The 23,663-nt window shown below is 42.9% G+C and overlaps 1 protein-coding gene across 1 annotated transcript in view; it reads right to left on the bottom strand.

The window, feature by feature from the left end:
• Window positions 1-23,663, bottom strand: part of LOC113407917 (phenylalanine--tRNA ligase, mitochondrial-like) — a 301,040-nt gene that overhangs the window by 108,425 nt on the left and 168,952 nt on the right. The window contains exon 6 of the mRNA XM_029913232.1: window positions 8,215-8,366. Within this exon, the coding sequence (XP_029769092.1) occupies window positions 8,215-8,366 (152 nt within the window). The remainder of the gene's footprint in view (window positions 1-8,214; window positions 8,367-23,663) is intronic.

The following is a 23,663-nucleotide window of genomic DNA, read 5'->3' as shown; positions in this document are numbered from 1 at the left end:
TGTACTGATGTGATGAAAAATTACTTTTTTCTAAGCAAATACCAAATAGAGGCTATATAGAGACTAATTTATCAACCTAATTCTTTGCATTTACTTAACACCATTACAAGTGAGTATTTAAAGCACTTTACAAACATTAATTAAGGTATTATCATACTCATTTTGCAGATGGGGAAAAAAAAGATGTTAAGTAACTTGTCCAAAGTTCCACACAGCAAGTCTGTACTTCTACTCCCAGATCTACTCAGAAAACTACAGTATCAGAGGTAGCACTGAGTAGTAGGGATGAATAGTGAGATAGTTCAAAATTAGTTAGGGTTTTCAAAACTAGGGAGGACTTAAGTACTCCAGGATCTCACAAAACATAGTAATCCTCAGATTCAGTTCAGCATTGCCAAGTCCAAGGTAATGCTGTGACCCAAGAACCTCTAACTAAAAGATAACTAAAAGGTAACTTTAAAAAACTAATTAAAATACTTTGCATAGTGTATCAAAAACTCCATGCTACTGAAAATCTTCCAGGCAAATAAGCTTAGTAAGATTTTAAAAATAAGAGTAGTATCTACAGTTGCACTAAAATTAGAAGGTCTGTCAAATCTCAAGCTTCAGAACACAAGGTGACACCAGTATGGAGTCAGAATGAAATTGTACCATGAATCATAGACCTGCAGAATCTGGGACAGCATGGTGATTTTACATGCACCTCTGAAGCAACTGGTACTGGACAATTCTATAGACAGGATATTGGACCAGATGGTGTCTTGGTATACTCTGGTATGACAATTTCTATTTCTGTATTTTTAAATCCATACAATACCTACACTATCATAGGCTTCCTTTTTTATTGGATAATGTCCCCAGTGGACCTCAGTGTGTCCTTCTGGGCCACTATAGTCTATCATCTAAATATGAACTATAGTTATATGTACCAAATGTGAAAATGAATATTAATCCAGTAGATTATTACAATAGCTATTATGATCTATCATGTAAATATGCTTTTAGACAGTTTTAAAGTGGTGGATAATTGATATTGCATATTTCAGCTTTTCTGGTCTTTTGACTGCTAGCCCAATTGCTGGGGATGGTTTTGAAGTAAATCCAGTTTCAACCCAGGGAGAATATTTTACGGCTGAGTTTTAACGCTGGACTGATAGAAGTAGATGGATGAGCCTCGCTAGTTTGAGGTTTTAGTAACTTCACATATTTGGGGGTTCTCAAATCTATTTAAAGTTCATGCATATTGTCCCTGTAATTTAAATCCATGCTTCCCCTCCCACACAAGGACAATTCAATTTTTTTTAAAAAGTGATTTTCTAGCTAGAGAGATATCTGTTCTATAAATTTGAGATAGAACCCAACATTCTAGGTTAGCACAAAGTGGGTGACCTGTATATGACATATATAATGCCTACTTGTAGTTATTTATTACTTAATTAGATTTCTCTTCTCACCCTCACAGTCTAAAGATTTCAATCTTGTCTCCTCTGTGAACCAGTTTCACTTTGTTTCTCCGCACATGGATTTTATTCTCTGCCACCATTCTGCTCTTTCCTCCCAATTTGCAATCTTTTCTAGAGCAAGCAGAATGCATACCCTATAGTGTTGGAGTCAGAGTTGAAATTTCAAATCCACGATATTCCCATATGTAAAAAACGAAGCAAACTGAGGGCTTGTCTTCACTAGGAGGTAAGTCCAGCTAAGTTACATCACATTTGTCAGGGCTATGTACTTCCTCTAACCAGAAAAATCACCTTGTGTGCTTGTATCTTTTACTGGAATTGCTGCCTCACAAAAGGGGCAATACTTAAAGCCAGGAGACTTCAACTTCTCTGATCAGAGAAGAAAAAATACAAAAAGAACAACTTCCAAAAGGCTGTCGATTTATCTGCCAATGATAAACTACCTAACTAATGCTAATACACACACAATTATTCACAGCTAAGGAAAACAGAAGATGCGGACACCGAGGAGTTCGGTTTTGCAGCCATGGGTGATGAGAAGGAACTGAGTGGCAGTTGGGCCTGCTCTGCCCTTTACATCCTCAGTCACAGGGCTGTAAGGATGCTCAGGACACAAACACAACCTGAAAGGACACTGCTAGCCAAAAGACACTGATCTTTGGTGTATGCATGCCAAGAGTGGAATGCCAATGCATGAGTGATCCAGGAACCATCTTCATTACTAGCATTTTTTTGTTTTTTTTGGTCATTTTGAGGGCTATGAGACAAAAGCGAAACATAGAGAGCTTCGCATTCACTGAAGAGAGTAAGTTGTGCTATTTTGTGTGGGAGGAAAGGGAGAGAAGAAATGGGACCTTCGCCGGCTTTTACAAACCACTGTGTAATCTTCAGAGGCTTGCTCGATTACTGGGGTTGATGAAAAGGGCCAGAAGCCAGCCAATAGTCTTCAAAAGACCCTGATATAAATTATTAATTTAATGCAGAAATATTAGTCTTCCGTTTATTTGACCAAAGAAATGAAAAGCTCCAGAGCACTAAAGCACACAGCTCATTAAAAGGAGGCCTCTATCCTCTGATAGCTCTTGTCAAGCCGTCTCTGCTCTTCTGGTGATCTTTGCAGAGAAACTACAACTGGGACTCTGCCAGGTCAGCAGTTAAAGGTAATCTCAGAGAATCCCTCAGCAAACTGTAATGTACTCAGGATGAAGAACAAGGAGTTCAGGGACTGAACTAATTGTGTTTTAATTTGTGTAATACTAGCCAGCAAACAGGGTTTCAGTGTTATTCCACTGTAATTCACCTCTTGCAGAAGCAAAACAAAAACACAACAGAAAAATATCCCTGTTAAAGAACCAAGCTCTAAAAGTATTTGTGTTTGTATTGCTTGATCTGCATTTTTTGGGGGGGAGGAGGCAGGGGAAAGGAAGCACAGTATGGCAAGAAAAGAGAAAATAAGGAGATGTACCATACATTGGCTTTTATACAATCTAATCAGGAGGTATGGGAGCAATGTGACAGACTGTGGTAGAAGATGGGATCTGTTGACTTCTCCCTACCCCACTACAAATCTGCCCCCTTTATCAATTAATATGGCAGGCAAAGAGGGATGGAGAAAGGATCAGACAAGATAACTGGCCATCTGATTATTCTATATCCAGGACATTTTGAAATGGTGGTAGTTCCTATTTTAGTATTTATACTAGGGGTGGGCAAATTTTTTGGCCTGAGGGCCACATCTCGGTATGGAAATTGTATGGAGGGCTGGCTGGGGCAGGGGATTGGGGCGCATGGGGGGATGAGGGCTCCGGCTGGGTGTGCGGACTCTGGGGTGGGGCTGGGGATGAGGGGTTTGGAGTGCAGAAGAGTGCTACGGGCTGGTATCAAAGGGTTTGGAGGGCGATCAGGGGTGCAGGGTCTGGGCGGCGCTTACTTGAAGCGGCTCCTGGAAACAGCGGCCCGTACCCCCTCCAGAGGCGGGGCCACACCGCTCTGCGCACTGCCCCATCTGCAGGTACTGCCCCCGCAACTCCCACTGGCTGGGAACCACGGCCAATGGGAGCTGCAGAGCCGGTGCTTGGGGTGGGGGCAGCATGCAGAGTCCCCTGGCTGCTCCTGCTTCTGGGAGCCACGCGGAGCAGAGCAAGGCAAGCCCCCGACCCTGCTCCCCGGCTGGAGCACCAGAGTGGGGAAAGCTCCCAACCACGCTCCCCGGCGGGAGCTCGAGGGCCGGATTAAAAGGTCTGACAGGCTGGATGTGGCCCATGGGCCGTAGTTTGCCCATCCCTGATTTACACATTTACAAATGTACAACTGTCTCCAGAAAGTACACAAGAAATTCATTCAAAGACAGGAATAACCTTCCTTCACTACTCCCTTGCCGTCTTTTTAACACTGCATGTGAAAGGGAGCAAAAGAAAATTTCCTGCTTATACTTTCCCATACTGCCTTTTCAGGGTATTTTTAATTGTTCTGATTAAAAATTTACTTTGTTAAATACCACTGAGAAGTTCATTTCTGGTTTCCAGTTTTATATATTTCTTTCATGTAACAGGACCTGAAGAAGAGCTCGGTGTAAGCTCAAAAGTACGTCTCTCACCAACAGAAGTTGGTCCAATAAAAGATATTACCTCATCCATCTAGTCTCCATGTAACAGGGTCGTGACCATTCCTGCTCTCTGTTCTTGAACCCTCGTCTTCGCCCTCGGCTTGATTTGGACCTCGCCTCTTGACCCACACACTGAAACCTGAACTGGACTCTGATCCTTGGTATTGATCCCTGCTCAGGTGTGTCTACTTAGTAACTAGGGAGGGCTGGCTCTGCGGCCTCTAGCCCTTAAAGGGGAAAGTAGCACTGTTACATTTCATACCTTCCTACTAATCTCACTGGGAGAATTTTTGTGTCAAACTTAAAATTGGGGCCCAGATCCCGTACTGGAAAAATTTATCCACAAGAGACTGAACAAACTTTTCAGAACACATGATTCCATGGTGTCCTGCACCGTTATGGAGTATGCAAAGGGGCTGGGCTGAGATGTGTTGCTCAGGCAGGAAAGGGCACGCAAAGGTGGCTTTAACCAGAGAAATACAGAGACTCTGACTTCTGGGTTCAATTCTAGGTTCTGAAGGGAAGTGTGTTCTAGTGGTATAGATCCTTCTGCCCCTGTGCCCACAACCTGCCACCAGCCTCTTCTCCACCTATCCACCCCTGCCATCAGCCAGGCCAATAGGATGTTCCACCAATCATGGGCTGTCCTGGCCATACCCATTCCTCCCAAGACATATCACTTGTACTAGGAGCTGCTACAGTGGCTATATGTCACCGGAGGACTTCCCTGTTCAGATGCAATCCTCCAGAGGTGGCTATGCTGGTGCACTTTCCAAACTGCCACACTGTACTGGAGCCACTACACTCTGCAGTTTATTTAGCAACACTAGTTTAAAACTTTTAAGTCTGAGAAAACACATTGCTGGTATAGCCTTCAACTCATTTTCTAAAGATCAGCATTCAGTCACTTCTGTTTTAGAACAGAATCATAGAATATCAGGGTTAGAAGGGACCTCAGGAGGTCATTTAGTCCAACCCCCTGCTCAAAGGAGGACCAATCCCCAGACAGATTTTTGTCCCAGATCCCTAAATGGGCCCCTCAAGGATTGAACTCACAACCCTGGGTTTAGCAGGCCAATGCTCAAACCACTGAGCTACCCCTTTTAGACATCTCTTTTAAACAGTATGAATTCCTACGTATTGTTCTCCCAACCTTTCCTTATTGTTACCCATAATGATACAGGATAAAATTGAGAGGTTTTTTTTGTTCTAAACTGATTGTTTCACCCATGTCATGTCTTCTGGTTTTAAAATGAGACAGTTCAGCTTATTTTCTATTATATATATATATTGTCAACTTTATTTCACTTTGTGGTCTCTGTTGGAAGTTTGGGCATTATTGATTGATGTTTCTTTTATTATTTCAGGCATGTGCATTCTCATTATCTTCACTGGAATATCATCTCTGCATGAATGCATTACTGATATTAATGTCTCAGCAATTTCATATACTCTTCTTACTGGAATGTTTTGGATGGCAGCAATTTTGCTTACTTAGGAGAGGCATACATCTTTCCTCTATTTGCCTGCTTTTTGGACAACATTTTTTTCCTCTGTGAAAACCCATTTCTTTTGCGAAATTAGCAAAGTCTTGACCATAAAAGGAGGACCACATTCTGATTTAACTATTGATGGAATTTCAAAAATATTGGATAGATTATCTCATACAACAAGTACTGAATTTATGGATGTGGATAGCACCATTGTTACTGCAGAACATCTGGAAATGTTTACCAACTGCTGTCCACTCAGGAACGTTCCATAAAATTCTAAGTATTCACAACCCTTTTTGATTTTGAAAACATTTGCATGAAAACATTTTTGTTCACCAGCATGTTGGAGAAAAGGGAAAATGTCACAAATACTTGTGGAAATATGTATTAATGAAGTATTTGCACAGACATGTTGCATTATGGATATGCAAGTAGTCGTTCAATCAGTTAGCAGAAACAACAACATATGACTGAGGGGACTAGTCATAGCTCAATACTGAAAACAATATTCACAATGAATAGTTTTGCAAGCAATCCATTGAATAGACAAATATGTTCACATAAGCTATTAATCAAGTAATTTTGAATTGCAAATACATTCATAAAAATCGAAATGTGCTGCAGATAATTTACAAGCAGAAAAAGGATGTGGAAGGCTCTGATCCAAATAAAAAGGACAAGGTGGGAGCAGCACACATGGGGGGAGGAGGGGAGACCCTATGCAGGAACCTCTAGCCTTTACATGCTACAGAGATCATCACCATCAAAGCTCCTACACTCTAGCATGCAAGAGTTCTAGATGGCAATAGGCTGGGAGGTCCTGAGACAAGGACAGCTGGGCCACGACTAGGCCATGGTGCCTGAAGTGAGGGAACATGCTGGGTGAGGGGACTACTGCAGCCTCAAGGCTGCACTAGTAGCCATAGAGCAACATGGAGACAGAGGACTCTTCCATCCCCCAGCCTCTGTAGAGACCTTAGCTCACCCCCTGCTGCATGATGGGAGTTCAGAATTTTGCCCAAAGAGAATGGTTAGTAACAAAGGCAATACCACATTTTTAATCACAGTATCCTGAGAAGATAGCAACCAACACAAAAACTGTCAATGGAACAGACATTGTACCTAGAGTAAAAACATAGAATTAGCATATAGGAAGTTAGACTAGTTCTGGACAGGTCTTTCCCATTTTTACATAACAACTTTCTGATGCTTCTTTTATTGTAGCAACACTGATATGAAGACTGGCAATTAAAATGTATTTTCAGCAACATCAGTGCGCCTAGTTTTCAGGTCTATACATTGTCTTGTGATAACTGACAATGAGGTGCATGGCTGCAACAAACTTGTTCTTCACAGTCTCCATAGTTAATAATCCTATTTCTCTTTATGGTGAGGTGCACTCATTATCTGATCATAGACTATATTGTTCTCCTGGATATTTGACTTTCAGTCTGGAGGTATTAATTGAAAATCCTGTTCACAGCAGGAGACATCACTTAAATGTTAGGAACGCTTAGGGACTAGAAATGCAGAGATTGTAGATGACTCCATAAATTCAAGTCCCACATCCGTTTTTTTGCATAAATGAAATTCTGTTTCATACAACGCCAAGCCCACTTTAAGGAAAATGCCAACAACCAACCAAAACTTATTCACCTGTTGAACCACGATAACTACCAGGCCAGAAAAATAACTGATCCATCCAGCATACAATGTACAACAAATTCAAGAGAACAATGGGGTCAAATGTCTGATTGTGGTAGGAAAAGCCTGCAGGATGCAGGGCATAAACTGATTATCAGCTAGGTTTAGGTCAGAAATTTCCCTTCACCCCTGAGATAATATTGCACAATTAGATTCACAGCCCCATCAACCTACAAGAACAAAAGAAGACCGAAAATAAATCATTTTTAAAACCTAATTTTTAAAATGGTTTCAGCTCATAAAATTTTACCTCTTACCCTCCTTGAAAGGGCATAAGGTAGTTTAAACTGTGTGAAGGATGATTTCAAAAATAGTTTTATCTGCAACATCGGGCACTTGTCACTGTTAGAGATAACAGAATATATTAGATGGACCACTCTTTTTTCCAGTATGATAATTTCTGTGCTCCTATTCTAACAGGAAGGAATTCTGATGCCTGGAAGTGTGAATTGTTCCAGTTACATGGCTGGCTAATAGAAAAGAGAGCAAAATCTAATCTCCCTCCTCCCACACACTAAATATAAACAATATTCGTATATTACCCAATACTATTCTTGTCATGCACGTTCAGGATACATGTGTGGACCAGACCACAAGGAAGGAAGGAGGGAAGAAACAAACAAATAGCGGTCATGGCTCAACAGTCTAGGACTAGAATGGGGATGTTGTGGGTGTGGTACACTGGCAGATCTATGTGGGAAGTTGGTTTTCAGCCAGCACTATCCCTCCTTAGCATAAATTCAACATTCATACAAAACTTTAAAAGGAAAATAAAGTTTTTATAAAATAAAACCCATTTTTGAAAACAGTGCTGTAGAAAACATTTTGGAGCTATGAAAATGTAAATGTATAGCCACTGTAATAACCAAGCATGTTTTTATACATTTTTCTAGATAACACATATCATCATCTGACAATGGGGAAGAAATATTTCAAGAGCTTTACTTACTTGGGATGCGTGAATTCGTCAATGAGGACAACCTTTTCCACCAAGTCTCCTCCAATGGTTCGGACTAAATCATAGAAGTCATTTTCAGAGTATTTCTCAGAGGGCAGCCAAAAGGAGATGTCATTTATCACAGGAGGATATTTGCTGAGAGGCTAAAAAATAAAAAATATTTATATATACACATCTATATAAATGTTTGATTTGGATAGAGATACTTAAAATTCTATTTTATGCTTGTAATAACATGTAAACTAAGCTTTCATAGAGTTAATTCCTTCAAATTTTGAAAACTTTGTGCACTGTTTTTAGAAGCACAAACTGAATTGTCAAGCAGCTAAAGTGCAATTCTAAGCTGAAAAGCTAATCTCTCAAAATGGCATTGTGGGGTTCCAATGTTCATTGTCTCAGTGCCTCCTTTGCTCAGTTCACAAGTAAAAAGATATTTCTTCTAGCTGCCATTTCCGCAAACTCATTCAACCTTAATTCCTTCTTGCACATCACCACTAGCAACCAAGGCTCTGTAAGGCAAACAATGCAGGTACACTGTGCAACCCTTCCCTATCTTTAATGAGATTGAACAGGCGTACTCAAAAAATAAAATATGGCTCTGAAGTTAGAATAAACATTAATTCTGCTAATTACTTGTGAGCAGGAATAGAATTCATCTGCCCCTTTCCTAGATGTGTTGGTTCTGCAGGTCTAACAGCGCTACGTCTAACTACATAAGAACAGGTCTACCTACTTAAGAGTAGTAAGAACTTATTTTTGTCACTTTAGTCAACATTTATGACCTTTAAACACATAGATGGAGCAGATCTGTTCAATAAGAGGAGGCCATTTCATCACAGTAATTTTCAAGGTAGAATCAGTTTAAAGATTTACACAGTTCTTTTCACATATTCAAAAGATACTTATCACATTCATGCATAACATTTCCATGTAGTGTATTTTACCATGTTTATCTCATTTATCTTCTGTAATGTTTATGTTTATCTTCTGCAATGTCTAATTTAATGCTAAAACAGTCTGATTTACAGTTCTTGGTGCATTCTTATTTGTAGACAAAGCAAAGAACATGTTTAGACTCAAAAAATGGGGGTATCAGTTAATTTTCTCTATTGGTTTTAGTTACAATAAAACCCTTAAGATTAAAAAAATACAGACTATTTTTAAGATAATTAATATTTTCATAATCATTACAATATGTTCTCTAAGCATGCAGTGGTAAATGTGTCACCTTTGCTGTAGACTAGAAGACCCTGTCTCATGATCTAAGTAGTCAGGAGAGCATGCCCTGATATTTTCAAGATCACAGAGGGAGGAACAAAATGAGGCCAATGTTTACATGCACTGGACTTTTAAGACCCAAGCCAAAGCCCACTGAAGTCAATAGGCTTTGGACCTGGCCCTTAATGAGATTTTTTTCTTTAAATCAATCCTTATTTTGAACAAAAACCAGAACCAGACAGCAGTAGTTCTCTTCTCCTATTCCTGCTTAACTTTCTAATTATTTGTATTACCATAGCACTTAGGAGCCCTAGTCACAGACAGGATCCCATTGCGTTAGGTGATGTACAAACACAGAACAAAAAGACAGTCCTTGCCCAAGGGACTTACAATCTAAGTACAGGACAAGAGACAACAAACGGATACAGATAGAGGACTGCAAGTAAACAGTGAGACAATATTGGTCAGCATGGTAGGTAGGGGTCTCTGTATACTAGCAGACTAACTGTTGTCAAGTTTAATGTAGGAATCAAGCAAAGGAGATTTTTGAGGATGAATTCAAAGGTGGATAATGAGGTAGCTTCACTGCTGTTTGCACGGAGTGCTTCTAAAGCATCTTGGGCAACATGGGAGAAAACACAAAGCTGTTTGTTTGAAAATGTAACAAGTGGGCAGTGGGGGCTACCATCACAAGGTGATGGGAGGCAAGCGTCTTATTTCCTGCCTTCCCACTAAAACGTTGCATCTTACATATATACAGGATCTTTGCGTACTACAAGGGTAAATTGCTTTTCTTATTTTGTTTATACAAATTCAACAATTCATATGTAGGCATTGGTCCGTACAGTACATTATCTCAATAAAAAATGTATTCTATGATTGGGAATGTTTTATGATAGAACAGTGAAATCCTAAGTGAATACCTGATAGAGCAATAAACCTGTTAGTAGGACAAATTTACAGTGCCCAGATTTATACAAATCCTGTTACGTACAGTGTAAACCTTTCAATGAATATCTGATAAGAAATATAGTGCAAGTTTTAAATTAATAACCCCCGTGAATCAAACTGTGAATCACAAATGATTATCCAACTTGTTACATGAATAAACTTGCCAAACAAATTCATCTCCTGTATACCAATTTCAAAACTCCACACAATAAAGCCATCATACAGGAGCTCTTGAGACAATACCAACTCTAAATGAATAAAAGGAATACACCTCTTACACCACAGCCAGAGCTGTGGATGTTGGAGACACCCTAGACTTACTGTGTTAATACAAAGTTAACGAACATTATGTTGTTAAAGATACCAATGTGATAGGACTCCTGTTTTAATATATTTCCCTCTCACCCCGCAAGTTACATTACATTACATTCTCCACTACCAAAGAACCGTAGCAACTTATTGAACTAATTTCAAGGTATTTAAGGACTAATCCAAAATGCATCGAAGTCACAACTCTGTATCAGGTCCTTTATTTTGAGACAAGCAGGAGACTTGCCTGGAATAAATACGAACACAATCTGCAGCTAATCCAGATGGTAGCTATGTATTTCATGCTTAGAAGTATGATGTTAAACAGTGATACTGCAAAAAATACATATAAATGCTGTTCATTAATGCCCTGAATCTGAAAGGTGCTGAGCACCCCCAAATCATGCTCAAGTCTTTTGCTGTTGATTTCAGTGGAAGCAGGATTGGACTATTAATATGGAGCACTACTATTCCCAGCTAAACTCAGACTTATAAGGCCAGATCCTTCAAAAACACTTGAGAGTAACCTTACTCATGTGAGTAATGCCGCTGAACTCAATGAGACTATGTACATAGTAAAGCTACTCATGGACATAAACATTTACAGGATCTGCATTACCAACTCTCCAGGAAAACTAAATGTATCCTAAATGTATCCTTGGAGAATTAATCAAACCATGAAATTATTGCCTTAGACTAACAAATGTATTATTATTTTTTTAAACAGAGCTGGAAAGAGTATTAGCCTTTTATCTCCAAACAGACAAATATAGTTTAAACACTATCAAATAGTTAACAGATACCTCAATGCTCCTTAATATTTTGGTAAAAGGTATTCTTTTACTCAGGCTTACAATATAGAAAACTCCAGTATGTTTGTTCAAAGATAAAAGGCAATAGTCTTATATTCTTGTCACTCTTTGCCACCTGACTGCAGTCAATGGCACTGGATAGGTATGAAGTCAGTGCCCAATTTGGTTCCAAATGTGGACTACCTAGTTCAAAAGTGCAGTTGGTTAAATAGTTGTAAAACTAGATGGTAGGACACTATCCCCACCCACAAATGGTGGACATATAAAAGGACAGTCCTAGATTTTTTAACTGGGAACCTAAAATTAGGCTCTTAAATCCATATTTAGACACCTAAGTAAGTGACCTGAATTTCAAAAGTGCTGAGCGCCCAGCAATTCCCAATAGCATCCATAGGCCCTGTTGCATCCAGATGTGCAGGTTCATTAACTGAGATACCACAGAATCTCAAATCCTTGTTATTTTATGAGACTGTGGTTTTTTTGTGTGTGACTTAGCACAAAACCCTGAACTGGCTGGCAAACGGGTGGTTTCCTTTACTCCCCAAATACATGAGAGGAGGCCATCTAACCTGTTTTCCCTTTTACCTCCCCCCCAGTCCTTCAAGACCCAGGCGAGAAACGCAAATGAGCCTCACACCTCTTGAAAATGCTAGAGGGGAGCCATTCTTCCTCTTGCAAAAAGGCAACAACATAAGCAGAGGATCCTAGGGAAAAGGTCACAAGGGGGAAATGCTGGAACCTCCTCTGTCACCCTAGAGACAGGTGTCGGAGAAAAACAGAGTTCTCACTCCTTTGGTTGGGTGCAGCAAGTCAGATACTTTATTATCTCTAGCAATTGCATGGAGGGAGAGAGCTAAACAGGTCTCTCTTCAGACAAACAATTACAGCAAGCATTTATACTTTTTGTTACAAACAATAATGTGCAACAGCTGCATTTTGTTTTTACATAGGTCATCCTGATATCTTATTTTTCTCACCAATTTAAACTATAGTCTACATTCCATACTCATCTAACTCAAGGTTGCAACAACTTCTCACACAGTTCTTTCCCACTCGCCTCACACAATCCTCGCTTCTACAAATCTCGCGTTATTAGGGTTACAGCTTAGCCTGACAATTGCTCACAGAGGGGACTGTTTGCATTGAAATCCCCTTCAAATCCCTGTCAGTTCTTTCTCTACTTCCACACAGCGATGTGGGAAGTCCTTTACCAAACTTTTCCACACTTCAAAAGATGAGCAAAGGGTTAGAGGTGAGGAGGTTCTTGTATCCAGACTAATTTGCCCCTCTGTAACATTTATAACTGAGTACTTCAATGTTCATAACTTACAAGAAAAATATGCTTTTTTCTAATCCAAAAAGAAATAAAATTGTAGTACGCTGCACAGCTTGTGGGGGCAAGTGTTCCTTCAGCTAATAAAACCAAGAAGGAAATTCCAACCAAAGAAAGTTCTCTTCAGAGCTTTTCCTAAACCCAATGTTCCTTCCGTTTTCAGGTTCAAGGCAAACAATAGTCCCAAACTCCCTTTCCTCAAGGTTTAATAGAAATTGACAGTTGTCTCAGTGGTTTTATCTGCAAACCCCTCGACACTGCTGTTTGACTCTTGATTGCCTCTTCCTCCTCCCTCGATATACTCCAGGCAGGTTTCCTCAGAAGCTAATGGGCTCCAGTAGCTTCTAAGCTAAGCCCTGCTTGCTAACCCTTGCCTCCCAGTTTTAAATGCCAGGGTTTCTTGATGCAGTTCCTTCCTGACAGTCCCAGGACACAGATAAGTACTAGGCCCTGCCACATACCCCACATATGAACTTTTTTTGTTTTTAAGATTTGAGAGTAACTTGAGAGGCCTGAGAAACTGTAGAACCATTTGCAGAACATGGTCAGACATTTTTCAGAATTACTATACAGCTCTGGCGATGCACTGCAAACCACAGTTGCCAACTTTCATGTAGTAAATAAGCACCTCGACTTTCACAATAAGCCAAAAAACAAGCTAATCCCATTTCAAAACAAGGCCAAAACAAGCTAATCCCTAAGAACCCCAACACCCTATGTGACTAGATCACCCTGGTGTGCAATCTGGGACTGTGGTGGGCCGACTCTCTCACCCCCTTGCCCCTGCTTGCCCCTGCCTGCCAGGAGCTGATAAAAAAAAAGAAGCAACAAGCAACAAGCTACAAGGAAAAACTAGCCAGCAAGCAACTCACAAGCCAATGAAGCCAAAAATAAGCCCAATTTCTGCATTTTTTTTGCGGGTTCGGCATGTCTGCTGCAAACTCTATGCTATTTCCTTTCCCCAGTCGACATTTTTCTATATAATGACCTTTATAGTTGTGCTATTTTAGATTATCTCTACACACCTCCATTTTCAAATATTACAGCACATGTACCTTACACACTTTTCAGTAGTCTCAGAAAACTAGATAAAACTAGATACATGACTACATTATCCACAAGGTATTTCCAAGGAATACTGCAAATACCTGAGAAAACATTATGTAATTAACCAGGCAAAATTGGAAAGTATTTAAGGGTGAGCATTGAATTATTAAATACAATAGACGCTTTTGAGGATCTATGCCCAATGATACATGTTTACAGTTAGAGATCAAGAACAACAATAAACCATAAATCATTTTCTGGCTGCCCTCTAATAAAAAATAAACAAAATGCATCTTAACACTGCAGCCACGTGCATGGTACTTACTGTCATATGAAATGGGGAACTGGGCATCCTGCTCTGTCAACCTGTAAAGTATATCTACCTATACTTATTAGGTATATCAGATATACCTAACCACCTTGGCGACTAAGTACCAAATGCAAGTCCTTAGAGCCTCTAACGTCACCAGATCTGCAGGAGAAACCTGGTGATGGATTCAGGCTACGGGAATCATGTGCTGATCACAAGGGTACTCTCTGCTTGTTCGAACAGAGCAGGATCCGCCAACTAAACTGAACCAAGATTTCCTCCAGTCATATAAAAGAGAAGCCTCACAAGATACTACTTTACTTGCAAAAGAGAAAGACCTGCATATGGTACCTTCCTGTCCTTGGGGAAAATGCTGTCTGAGAACAAAGAAGGGTTAGTGCTAGGAGTGAAGATGACACATCAGTACCAATAACCAATATTTCATCCTAGCTTAAAACTCTAAAAAGCTGGTAGCACTGCACAGTTTTTGCCCAATGCTTTTCACAAATATTTCGCATTAGTATTATATGTTTTTCCAAATACAGTGATCAAACTGCAGCATGCTGAGGGGAACAGGGGAGGAACTTTTTGATACGGTGTTTCACTAAAATTCTCTCTCTTAGCTCCTGCGGAGACAAAATGACACCACGAAAGAGTCACAATGAACTGTAAATTGAAAAAGTGGGAAAAAAGCTTAACTTGTATTTTAACAGCTGTGACACAAATACGATTTTAATGCACCAAAAACTGGGTTAGCAATTCCACAACAGTCAAACTATTAAAAAAGCCAACTGTGTTTTACTGTCATCTCTGTTCTAGCCAGAAAATAAATAAATGAAAACTATCAGCATTATTGCGGCCACAGCTTTAATAGTCCTGCATTGCCTGTATTTTGGAGAAATGTACATAAACTGCATAGGGTTTTAATGTGACATAATATTCTCACGCCTGTAACAGATAACCCTTTCTCAATACATTCAGTGCTGAAGCTACACCAATCCACTGTTATGGTTGGAAATTTACACCCACAACAGACATGAAATTCAAATTTGCAACTGTAGTTTGATCCATTTGCACATACGGTAGTATTCTGTATTAGTGAATATGCTGTTAAATTTATGCTTTCATATTTATGCCCAACGTAGCCAAGTTACAGTTGCTGCAGAAAGCATAACTTTGCATTTCTCGGCTGTCATGGGTGTAAATTCCTAGTCATAATGTTCCATTAAGGGAGGGTCCTCCCCCCATCAAATTTCACTTTCTTTTTTATATTCCAGTAAAGAGGTAAAAGTACAAACAAGCAAAAAAAAATTGATGTCACAGACAAATATATACAGTATGGCCCTGGTCCTGCAAAATACCTTCAATTCCCAGTAACACTCAGCACCTTGCAGGATCAGGCCATTTTCCAGCATACAACCTGAGTTATTTCGCTGACCACACCATTACCCATTCAAATCAATGCTTGAGAATACTGTGGGCTAGACTGTGGAATTTAACCAACAGGCTGGATTTGGGGGTAGCACACTGCTTTACTCTCCCAGAAGGAGCTCTGGGAGAGACTGTGCTTCTAGAGGCAGGATCCCACACTGAGGAACCCAGATGTAGGGGGAGCAGACATGATGTACCATCTTTGGATGGTGCAGTTTGTTCCCTCCTCAGCACACCTGTGCAGCTTTCCTTATAGCAAGGCCCAGGCACAACCTACCCTATATTTGAAGGTCTGCTATCTGAGGTACATGCAGGGGCGGCTCTATGTATTTTGCCACCCCAAGCACGGCAGTCAGGCGGCTTTCGGTGGCATGCCTGCGGGAGGTCCGCCGGTCCCACGCCTTCTGTGTACCCGCCGCCGAACTGCTGCCGAAACCACGGGACCAGCGGACCTCCCGCAGGCATGCCGCCGAAGGCAGCCTGACTGCCGCCCTCATGGCAACCAGCAGGCTGCCCGCCGCGGCTTGCCGCCCCAGACATGCGCTTGGTGCGCTGGTGCCTGGAGCTGCCCCTGGGAACATGAATAGCAAAGAAGTGTTTGAAAAACAATTAAGTGTGACAAACACCCTTTTTACTGTGCTCTGACAACTCCACCAAAGCCAAAGGAAATGTCACCAATTTTTCCCAGTTTACTTCATTTTTCGGCCAAGAACAAGCATAGTGAACGTAGTCTGGGCCAGGGAGCCCAGCCCACAGTGGAGAATGGGGGCATGGGGCAGATGGACTACAACTTCTAGGCGGTTTGGCAGCCGTATTATCAAGTCAAAATTTTCAGTTTTTTATTTTTTGCTGAGAAGTTGAAAATTTCCATGGAGACACCCCCATTTTCAACCCAGCTCTGTTCATTACAAATGCCAGGGACCCCAGACATAGTTTTAGTACTTGGTGGCTGATCAGAACTTTTGATTCCTAAGCTGCTTTTAACAACACACAAAAAATGCTGACACTGCCCTTCTGTTTCAGATGAGAACCCAAATTAAAGCCAGATCCTACCACAACAAGCATTTGTCTGTTAATTCGGTTACTGATTTGAATGCCAATATTCACCAACACGTTGCATCAATCAAACAATATCCAGGTTTCCATTCCATTTATAACAGTTAATATCCCCCTGACTTGGGTGATACAGAGAAGGGAATGTCAGATTCCCCTCCTGAGATCAATACCCTGAAGAACAATTGCATATTTGGCAGCAAGGGCTGATTTGTTTGTCAGCAGCAGTCCACACAATTAAAGCAACGTTGGATTACAAATAGCTGCTGCTTCTGATCTTGGCAAACACTTTTTTTTTTTTTTTTTCATTTTTTCCCTCTCCATACAAAAAAATAAGGAAATATTTTGTGGTTATGAATCAGCGCTCAGTACCTTAGCCACAACACTGCCTCCTCCCCAGGTGAGGTAAGTCTTAGCAGGAGAAGCTACCAGATACAAGGGCTTTTTGAAAGTAAGAGTTGATAACATGATGATATCGTATATCAGGCTCCCTGCAGGTATAACACAGGAGAACATTTAAAAAGATGTGTTCTGTTTAGGCTCCTAGGTTTCCAACTAACTTCTTCCCATCCCATTCAGCCACCTACTCCATTGCTGCTGAAATAATCACAAACAGCAGGAAACAAATACATTCTTGTTCTTTTGTCACAATGAAACCCAAACCTAACAACAGCAAACAGCACCCTTCCCGAACATTGATGCGGTTATGGTTCATTACAGAAGCAGCCACCTAGCTTAGAGGAGGTGGAAAGGGCAAGTGGTGTTCAATATGACATTGAAGGATTAACATGTGGAACAACTGAAGGGAAGTTCAAAGTGTTATAGATGAGTATATCTTAGCAGCTCCAGCCTGCCTGAACCACAGCAAGGATCGACAAGAAGAATGGTGCTCTAGCAGAACTCAGATGCGTAGTCAGTGGGGGCCGGTAAACACTGAAGAGGAGAGGGCAGAATGCACAAACCTATGAGATATCAGGGAGGGCTGCGCTCCTAAAACTGAAGGCTGTAGAGCCGAAACAATATCTTACTGTACTAAGCACCCGTGCATGTTTGTCATTCTAGACAGAACATAGTAAATATAGCTTTTTAAATGGTGTGTTTAGATAATATTTTAACATGTGGCTATCTGGGAAAAAATGTGACAAATTACAGAGATAGTCTGAGAAAAAATAGCTGCTGCCCGGCAGTCAACTATCTGTCTTTAGACACAGAAGAGAGAAGTCACTTTTTCCTTGAAAATTCTGTATATTAAAAAATAGTAATAGCCCTCTCCCACATATAACCCACAACAGACCAGTCTTCACACCCACGTATGAACCATCCTTTCTGATCCATGTTAAGCCATTTAATAACTTAAAACATTTATGAGATTAATAATCATAACAACTGGAAAAGGAAGGTAAGGTACAGTATTCATACCACCACATGGACACAGGCACCCATGGACAGATGCTGTGCATCTTGGCAAAGCACTGCACAAAACAGAAATCTAAAACATTGTCTGACCTGGGAGCTTCTGCTTGGCACAGCAATTAATGCGTTTAATATTTGAAAAGTAAAACTGTTCCCCAGCTGTCATTTCAGGGACCAGCACAAACACACACACAAAATAACACAATGGGGGGGAACAATTCATACTTTTTACTGACAAGTACGTATTAAAAATCCTTACAGTGTATTAATGTCAAGTTCATGTTGGCACAAGAGTAGAACATACAGAATTAAAGTTCAGTTATAATCTGAAGAGAGGCTGGAAAAATGGCATTGTGGCATTCCATAATTATTGTGCCTCTGACTCCAGTTCAAATGTGCTCAGCCTGCCCATAAGAAAGATGGGTTTGCCAACTGCCATCCCTGCAAACTCAACCTGGCACCTAGAAGTTCTTCCCTGCTTGTGCATTGTCACCAAATATAAAATATTCTGCAGGCCAAATTAGACCCCGTGTGACAACTATGAACTGAATTCAATGGAGTTACTCCAGATTTACATCTGTAAATTGTTTGGTGTAAATAAAAGCAGAATTTGACGCAGAGCCTATAAAGGGAATTTTTAAGAAGCTGGGCATTGAAAGTACATGGGTTGTGTCATATCCTGATTTGGCTTCAAGGAATTTATTATTAATAACAACCGAGACAACAATAATAATACCACCCAGCCCTTCACCTAGCACCTACCACTTTTCAATTAAGAGTCATCCTTTCCTGATACTTAGAAATTCAAACTTTGGTACCATTAAGGGCCAACCACACAAAGTGTAGATATGGGTACAAAACCTAGGGTATGTCTACACTACGAAATTAGGTCGAATTAATAGAAGCCGGTTTTATAGAAATCGGTTGTATACAGCCGATTGTGTGTGTCCCCACATAAAATGCTCTAAGTGCATTAGTTCGGCGGACCGCGTCCACAGTACCGAGGCTAGCGTCGACTTCCGGCGCATTGCACTATGGGTAGCTATCCCACAGTTCCCGCAGTCTCCGCCGCCCATTGGAATTCTGGGTTGAGACCCCAATGCCCGGATGATGCAAAACAGTGCCGTGGGGGGTTCTGGGTACCTGTCGTCAGGCCCCTCCCCCTCCGTCACAGCAACGGCAGACAATAGATTCGCGCCTTTTTACCTGGGTTACCTGTGCAGACAACATACCACGGCAAGCATGGAGCCCGCTCAGCTCAGCTCACCGTCACCATATGTCATCTAGGTGCCGGCAGACGTGGGACTGCATTGCTACACAGCAGCAGCAGCTAACTGCCTTTTGGCGGTAGACGGTGCAGCATGACTGGTAGCCTTCATTGGCGATCTGGGTGCCGGCAGCCGTGGGGCTGGCAGCCGTAGGGCTGCATTGCACCAGCCCTTGCCTTTTGCCTTTTGGCAGTAGCTGGTTTATTACGACTGGTAACCGTCCTCGTCGGACAGCAGTGGCTGTCGATCATGGGCACCTGGGCAGACAATGATGGTTATCAGTCGTAGTATGCTATTTTCTGCCAAGCACCCAGTTTTCTGCTAAGCACCCAGAAGAGGCCGAGGGCGATCTGGGTGCTTACAGACATGGGGCTGGCAGACGTGGGTCTAGACCCCTTGCCTTGATGATGATGGTTATCAGTCGTAGTATGCGAAGTATGGGGCACCATTGCTACACAGCAGCAACCCCTTGCCTTTTGGGCAGTAGATAGTATATTACGACTGGTATCCATCGTTGTCATACTGCAGTGGGTATCAGATTGTGCAATAGACCTGAAGGCTAACTGCCAAGCGCCCAGTATTTGCTGCCAAGCACCCAGAAAATGCCGAGGGCTATCAGTCATGCTGCACCGTTGTCTTAAGATGTAAAAAATAGATTTATTCTGTATTCATTTGCTTCCCCCCTCCCTCCTGCTAAACCCAGGCTTTTGAGTTCAATCTTTGGGGGGGGCCATTCTGTGTGACAGTTGTTTGTGTTTCTCCCTGATGCACAGCCACCTTTCTTGATTTTAATTCCCTGTACCTGTATGCCATGTCGTCACTCGCCCCTCCCTCCCTCCCTCCCCTCCTCCCTCCCCTAGTCCGTCAGATACTAGTTTCGCGCCTTTTTTCATACCAGGCGCCATAGCTAGCACTGGGATCATGGAGCCCGCTCAGATCACCGCGGCAATTATGAGCACTATGAACACCACGCGCATTGTCCTGGAGTATATGCAGAGCCAGGACATGCCAAAGCAAAACCGGAACCAGCCGAGGAGGTGGCGATTAGAGAGCGGCGACGAGAGTGATGAGGAAATTGACATGGACATAGACCTCTCACAAGGCAGAGGCCTCAGCAATGTGGAAATCATGGTGTTCCTGGGGCAGGTTGATGCCGTGGAACGCCGATTCTGGGCCCGGGAAACAAGCACAGACTGGTGGGACCGCATCGTGCTGCAGGTGTGGGACGATTCCCAGTGGCTGTGAAACTTTCGCATGCGTAAGGGCACTTTCATGGAACTTTGTGACTTGCTTTCCCCTGCCCTGAAGCGCCAGAATACCAGGATGAGAGCAGCCCTCACAGTGGAGAAGCGAGTGGCGATAGCCCTGTGGAAGCTTGCAACGCCAGACAGCTACCGGTCAGTCGGGAATCAATTTGGTGTGGGCAAATCTACTGTGGGGGCTGCTGTGATCCAAGTTGCCAGGGCAATGAGAGACCTGGTGATATCAAGGGTAGTGACTCTGGGAAACGTGCAGGCCATAGTGGATGGCTTTGCTGCAATGGGATTCCCAAACTGTGGTGGGGCGATAGACGGAACCCATATCCCTATCTTGGCACCGGAGCACCAAGCCACCGAGTACATAAACCGCAAGGGGTACTTTTCAATGCTGCTGCAAGCTCTGGTGGATCACAAGGGACGTTTCACCGACATCAACGTGGGCTGGCCGGGAAGGGTACATGATGCTCGCGTCTTCAGGCAGTCTGCTCTGTTTAGAAAGCTGGAGGAAGGGACTTTCTTCCCGGACCAGAAAATAACCGTTGGGGATGTTGAAATGCCTATCGTGATCCTTGGGGACCCAGCCTACCCCTTAATGCCATGGCTCATGAAGCCGTACACAGGCAGCCTGGACAGGAGTCAGGACCTGTTCAACTACAGGCTGAGCAAGTGCCGAATGGTGGTGGAATGTGCATTTGGGCGTTTAAAAGCGCGCTGGCGCAGCTTACTGACTCGCTCAGACCTTAGCGAAAAGAATATCCCCATTGTTATTGCTGCTTGCTGTGCGCTCCACAATATCTGTGAGAGTAAGGGGGAGACATTTATGGCGGGGTGGGAGGTAGAGGCAAATCGCCTGGCCGCTGATTACGCGCAGCCAGACACCAGGGTGGTTAGAGCAGCACAGCATGGCGCTGTGCGCATCAGAGAAGCTTTGAAAGCCAGTTTTGTGACTGGCCAGGCTACGGAGTGAAACTTCTGTTTGTTTCTCCTTGATGAACCCTCCACACCTCCCCCCCCCACCTGGTTAACTCTACTTCCCTGTAAACCAACCACCCCACCCTCTCCTACCCTCCCCCCTTCAAGCACCAGTTGCAGAGGCAATAAAGTCATTGTTACTTCACATTCATGCATTCTTTATTAATTCATCACACAACTAGGGGGATAATTGGAAAGGTAGCCCGGGATGGGTGGGGGAGGAGGGAAGGAAAAGGACACACTGCAATTTAAAACTTTAAAACTTATTGCTATGGAAATCATCTAGGGTGGAGTGAGTGGGTGGCCGAAGGCCCCCCCACCGTGTTCTTGGGCGTCTGGGTGAGGAGGCAATGGGACTTGGGGAGGAGGGCTGTTGGTTACACAGGGGCTGTAGCGGCGGTCTCTGCTCCTGCTGGCTTTCCTGCAGCTCAACCATACGCTGCAGCATATCAGTTTGATGCTCCAGCAGCCGGAGCATCGACTCTTGCCTTCTGTGTGCAAGCTGACGCCACCTCTCATCTTCAGCCCGCGATTCAGCACGCCACTTCTGCTCTTCTGCCCGCGATTCAGCCCGCCACCTCTCGTCTCGCTCATATTGGGCTTTTCTAAAATCAGCCATTGACTGCCTCCACGCATTCTGATGGGCTCTGTCAGCGTGGGAGGCAGTCTGTAATTCTGTGAACATTTCATCACATGTCCTTCGCTTTCGGTTTCGAATCTCCAGTAGCCTCTGTAAAGGAGACACATTTGCAGCTGGTGGAGGAGAAGGGGAGAGGTGGTTAAAAAAGATACATTTTAGAGAACAATGGGTACACTCTTTCACGTTAAATTTTGCTGTTCACATAAAACAGCACATGTGCTTTCGTTACAAGGTCGCATTTTTCCTCTTATATTGAGAGTCTCCTGGTTTGGTGTGAGAGATCACTCACGCAGTGCCAGGACACAGATTTCAGCTTGCAGGCAGCCATGGTAAGACATACAGTCTTTGGGCTTTTTTAACCTTCTTAACATGTGGGGATGGTTTCAAACAGTACTGCCCTCATTTCCCATACCAAGCACCCATTGGGTTGGCCATTTAAAATGGGTTTGCAATGTAAAAGGAGGGGCTGCGGTTTCAGGGTTAACATGCAGCACAAACCCAACTAATTACCCTCCCCCCCCACACCCAATTCTCTGGGATGATCACTTCACCCCTCCCCCCCCACCGTGTGGATAACAGTGGGGAATATTTCTGTTCAGCGGAGCAGGAAGGGGCACCTCTGAATGTCCCCTTAATAAAATCGCCCCATTTCAACCAGGTGACCGTGAATGATATCACTCTCCTGAGGATAACAAAGAGCGATAAGGAATGGATGTTGTCTGCATGCCAGCAAACACCGGGACCATACGCTGCCATGCTTTGTTATGCAATGATTCCAGACTACGTGCTACTGGCCTGGCGTGGTAAAGTGTCCTACCATGGCGGACGGGATAAGGCAGCCCTCCCCAGAAACCTTTTGCAAAGACTTTGGGAGTACATCCAGGAGAGTTTTCTGGAGATGTTCCTGGAGGATTTCCGCTCCATCCCCATACACGTTAACAGACTTCTCCAGTAGCTGTACTGGCCGCGATTGCCAGGGCAAATTAATCATTAATCATTAAACACGTTTGCTTTTAAAACATGTGTAATATTTACAAAGGTACACTCACCGGAGGTCCCCTGTGTGCCCCCAGGGTCTTGGGTGAGTTCGGGGGTTACTGGTTCCAGGTCCAGGGTGATAAACATATCCTGGCTGTTGGGGAAACCGGTTTCTCCGCTTCCTTGCTGCTGTGAGCTATCTACATTATCTCCATCCTCATCTTCCTCGTCCCCCGAACCCGCTTCCCTGTGTGTTTCTCCATTGAGGGACTCATAGCACACGGTTGGGGTAGTGGTGGCTGCACCCCCTAGAATAGCATGCAGCTCCGCGTAGAAGCGGCATGTTTGCGGCTCAGCCCCGGACCTTCCGTTTGCCTCTCTGGCTTTGTGGTAGGCTTGCCTTAGCTCCTTAATTTTCACGCGGCACTGCTGTGTGTCCCTGTTAT

This window comes from Terrapene carolina, unplaced genomic scaffold (assembly GCF_002925995.2).
Source record: "Terrapene carolina triunguis isolate 2854851 unplaced genomic scaffold, T_m_triunguis-2.0 Scaffold56, whole genome shotgun sequence".
Taxonomy (NCBI): Eukaryota; Metazoa; Chordata; order Testudines; family Emydidae; genus Terrapene; species Terrapene triunguis.
Note: the sequence above shows the minus strand (reverse complement) of the source record. Positions and strands in the feature narration are given on the sequence as shown.